Source organism: Nanorana parkeri, unplaced genomic scaffold, assembly GCF_000935625.1.
Source record: "Nanorana parkeri isolate BGI_ZX_2015 unplaced genomic scaffold, ASM93562v1 scaffold221, whole genome shotgun sequence".
Taxonomy (NCBI): Eukaryota; Metazoa; Chordata; class Amphibia; order Anura; family Dicroglossidae; genus Nanorana; species Nanorana parkeri.
The window spans coordinates 880,367-884,774 of NW_017306489.1; the positions used below are offsets into that span (position 1 = coordinate 880,367).

The following is a 4,408-nucleotide window of genomic DNA, read 5'->3' on the forward strand; positions in this document are numbered from 1 at the left end:
TAGAGCATACAAAATCTGGAGCAGCTGTCCATGGCAACCAATCAGCATATCTTTAATTTTCAAATCTTAACTGAACTGGAGGAACTGATTGGTTGCCATTGGCAACTGCTCCAGATTTTGTCTGCTCCAGTTTCGATAAATTCCTCCCATTATGTTCAAGATGACTGACCATATAAACGGGGATAACATGACTTCATGGCACCATCTAGACTCTATAGGAAACCTTTCATTTGATGGCACCAAATGATTGTTACACCGTGAATACAGAAGTGGATTTTATGGTAGCCAGCAAAGCCTTTGTTCTGGATGCTTTTATTCATTTATATGTACGTCTCTGCTTTGTTATGGCCTGGAATAAAGACTGACCCATTATAAAGCATTCTGTTTGTCTTGTCCTGTACTGTAGGGAGTTGTAGTGACTTACGAATATGTGATGGCATCTAACTTGGCTGCCGCAGCAAGAGGGAAGAGAGAAAAGGTAACAGGTGTCACAGTGACGTCATCCAAGCTGTCCATGGACCATTTTAAATCCAAGATGTGGAACTATTATACAAAGCTGGGAGATACCTGCGTTGAATGCAAAGTGTGTAAGAAGCAGTTTTCCTTCCACAATAGCACTATGGGTATGAGAGAGCATTTGCATACTGTGCACAGTTCTGGCATCCCTCAAATTAGGGAACATTCTGAACTGGACATTCCTGAACGGGAGGGGGCAGTCAAGAGACTGAAGCAAACACTGCCCTCAAATAGCATTTGTACTTCTATATCAGAACCCCAGACACAAGCAATTGCTAACCTGATATTAGAGATGATCTGCAGCGACCTCCATTCCCTTTCAGTGGTTGAAGAGAAGGGTTTTGCACGTCTAGTTACTTTCTTGGATCCAAACCTTGAGCTTCCGACTCCAATGCATCTAGCTGGTATGTTATGGCACGAATATAATGTAATGAAACAGCAGCTCAAATGTTGTCTTCAGGCTGCCCCGTCCATTGTCCTATCGATTCAGAATTGGACTGACAATTCTAAAAGGTCCTACCTCTCTGTTACAGCAAATGTTATTGACAGTAATTGGAGATTTTGTAGATACTTATTGGAGACGCACCCCGTTCACCAAGGCAAGACGGAGGATGATGACGACCTGGGAAAGCACTTACACTCTGTGCTGGTGGAGTTTGGCCTGTCTAGTAACCTAGTGTCCTGTGTGGTTCATGATAATTCACCTATGCTGTCCTCTTATTTCAAATCTTTCAAAGATACATGTGGGTGGGCCTGCCTCTGCTGCACTGCCCACATCTTACAGGGCTGTATAAAAGCAGGGCTGGAGGTTGAAGAAATGCGAGAAGCTCTGACTGCCGTTAGAGACTTGGTGAGTTACTTCCAAGAGGACTTCAAAGCCAGTTGCTTTCTAAATTCCAAACTGGAAGCTATGAACAAGCCCAGGCTGGTGCTAGATACAGAGACGTGTTGGGTCTCTACGCTGGAAATGTGTCAGAACTTGCTGGACCTCAAGTGGGCCATCCTTTCTATCCTAGAAGAACATAAGGTAGATAACTTGTCTGAGCAGCACTGGAAGTTGCTTCAGGATTTGGTGCCAATGCTGAAGACCATATGGATTGCAACATTGTTCCTGCAAGAAGAACAAAATGCTTCTATCTCCTCACTGATGCCCTGTCTCTTTGCTATATTCAATTCTGTTGGGCAAAGCTGTGAAGCCAACGGTGCCATTAAAGCTGCTGCAAATCAAATACAAGCTGAGATCTGTAGACACTGGGACATGTTAGATGAAGGAAAATTAATTGGCAATCCGGCAGTCATTGCTTCGTTTCTGGATCCTCGTTTTAAAGAGCTCAGATTTCTTAAACCATGGGCAAGAGGAGACCTACACGAAAGGGTCAAGAATATGCTTTTGGAGCCATGTGTTACCAACCTGCAGTGGTCTCTGACCTGTGTAACTAAAGGCAGCATCGACACTCTCAGTCCTCCTGTCCAAGATGGCACCCCAATTGGACTTGAAAGCATTTATGACCTTCTTCTGGGGAGAGATCCAACAGCTTACTTACCTGAAGCCCATCACCAGCTGGAAAATTATATAGTGGAGCCTGTCTGTAAACGTACAACTCACCCTCTCCAGTGGTGGAACAGTAATCATCAGAGATATCCAGCATTGGCCCGATTAGCTCGCCAGTATCTTGCCATACCTGCCACTGCTGTGAAACCTGAAACCGCCTTTGGCATGCTACAAGACCCATTACAAATACGAAAGGCTGCTCTGGAGCCAAAACATATGGCTCCCATTCTGTTCTTGCACCAGAATAAAGACTTTCTAGAGTGGAATCTGAAAGCAGAGTAACTGATATTGGGTTGAGGTTGAAACTCTGGGATCAAGACTCAAGCAAATTATGTAGCAAGTATGGGGGGGCCTTTTGATATCTGATATCTGTGGCACCAACCCATTTTACATGGAGCCGAACTTTCACTTGGAGATGTGGCCCTCACTACATGGCATCGAGTTTAGGAGCCATGTTGTTGGAGACCTCAGACTGATTTGTTTTCACCCAACTGTACAAAACAGGCAGGATGAAGCACTTGAACCCCTTTTTTTTTTTCTCATTGGTTCAAATATACACATGTAAGTTTTAAAATACACTGATGGACAGTTGCCTGAAATATTTTAGGTAGTGAAACAAACTTATAATACAATAGAACGGCACAGTACAGCACATATGGCACCCTGTGACTGAGCAACACTTAATTATTTCTCTCCCACATGTGAGCTGTTTAACATGTAGGAGGGTACACCCGAATATTTGTTTGTATATAGCTGTAGTTTCTAGTGTGTTTTAAAGAAGAGATACTAATAGCACTTTAATATGAGAATTTGAACACTGCTTGGCGTTTTTGTAATAAAAAAAGAAAAACAAAAAAAAATTATGATTGCAGACTTCATTTTAGGATAAGGAACTAAATTAAACTTTGTTCCTAAGAATTCTCTGTTTGTTGAGCTTGATAGAATTGTAACCTTTGAACGTTTAACATACCAGCAAAGGGGGTGGGACAAACAGTTTTCTTTAATCTGGTCCCAATGGTTAAATTATCGAGCTACCTGTTTGGGCATCAGTTAATATTGCATCTTTGCCCCAGTTTTTATGGCTTCTTTTTACTTATACATTACTAACATTACTACTAACAGACCCAGTTTTCTATCGTGATTTTGTGATGTGTGATGTGAACTATAGGCAACTTTTGTGCAGATTTCTTTGTACCCGATTTAGTAAATATGCGATGTGGCCGTATCTTTTGTTCTTTGTAGTTTATTTGTTGCCATTTTGTCTCTGTTATTGTTTGTTTCTTGTTTTACATGACAATTTTTTTTCAATAAAATATGATCTGATTTAAGAAAAAAAAAAATTATCTTCACTAAAGGACAACTTCACTTTTTGTCAAGTTGTCCTTTTTTTTTTTTTTTTTAATATTCCTTCCACTCCCCCTTAGTGTAGCCCACCAATACTTGCCACTATATGTTTTTGTGTTCCCATTCACACAGCACATCAAAAAAAGTATATATTTTTTCATCTTGCCTTCTTAGATGCTTCTTTGCTGAAGGCCTTTGTGCAGAATCCAGGCTAGTCTGAGCAGTTTGAGAGTGAGACTAGTGTAATGTCAGACAGCGCTTCCTCTCAATTACACACAATGCCCCAAAGGCATTAGGACAGACATTGTTCAGATCTAGTTTACAACTGATAATGAAATCTGCCAGTACAGACAGGGTTAATTACAGAAAACAAATCTTTGCACAACCCCCTCCTTAACATTACATAGGAGGGAGGCTAGGTAGGATTTTTTAATAAAGTATAAAGCACTAAAAAAAAAATTAAAGTGACATTAAACCGCCAGATGTTTTAACATAAAACAATACTGTAATGTGTGCCTTACTGTAATCCATGGTCGTTTCCCTTCTCTTTGCTGCTCTTCCTTTTAAATCCTTCTGTCTTCTCATGCTGGGGAGAACTTCTGTTTTGCAGCAGACTGCCTTGTCTCTGGGAAGGATACATGGTGTCTGTGTGTAGTTTTGCAACCTGAGCCAGCACTACAGGAAGAGGCACTCAGCTGCAAAGGGAAGTTCTCCCCAAGCATGAGAAGACATGAGGATTTAAAAGGAAGAGCAGCAAAGAGAAGGGAAACAACCATGGATTACAGTATTGGTTTATGCTAAAAAAATCTTGAGGGCTTAATGTCATTTTAAGGCATAAACATTTTTTTTTTTATGTCTTTACCAGTCAAGACACGTGCTAAAGATTTCTGCCAGTTCTATCCTGTATGTGCCCCCTTCCCAGTATATCCTAGCTGCAAAGTTCTAGACATACAGAACTCCTGCTTCCTTGATAGGAGCTCGCCCTATGTTATGTAT

General features: G+C 41.1%; 1 protein-coding gene across 1 annotated transcript; it reads left to right on the forward strand.

Moving 5' to 3' along the window:
• The first annotated feature begins 433 nt into the window (after nucleotides 1-433).
• Nucleotides 434-2,350, forward strand: LOC108786659 (zinc finger BED domain-containing protein 1-like). The gene has a single exon (XM_018555995.1). It carries the CDS (start codon nucleotides 434-436, stop codon nucleotides 2,348-2,350), a length of 1,917 nt encoding a protein of 638 aa, XP_018411497.1.
• The last annotated feature ends 2,058 nt before the right edge of the window (nucleotides 2,351-4,408 follow it).

Bases quoted from the DNA above. Each gene is read 5' to 3' on its own strand.
- LOC108786659 (XM_018555995.1), top strand. From the start codon at position 434: ATGGCATCTAACTTGGCTGCCGCAGCAAGAGGGAAGAGAGAAAAGGTA.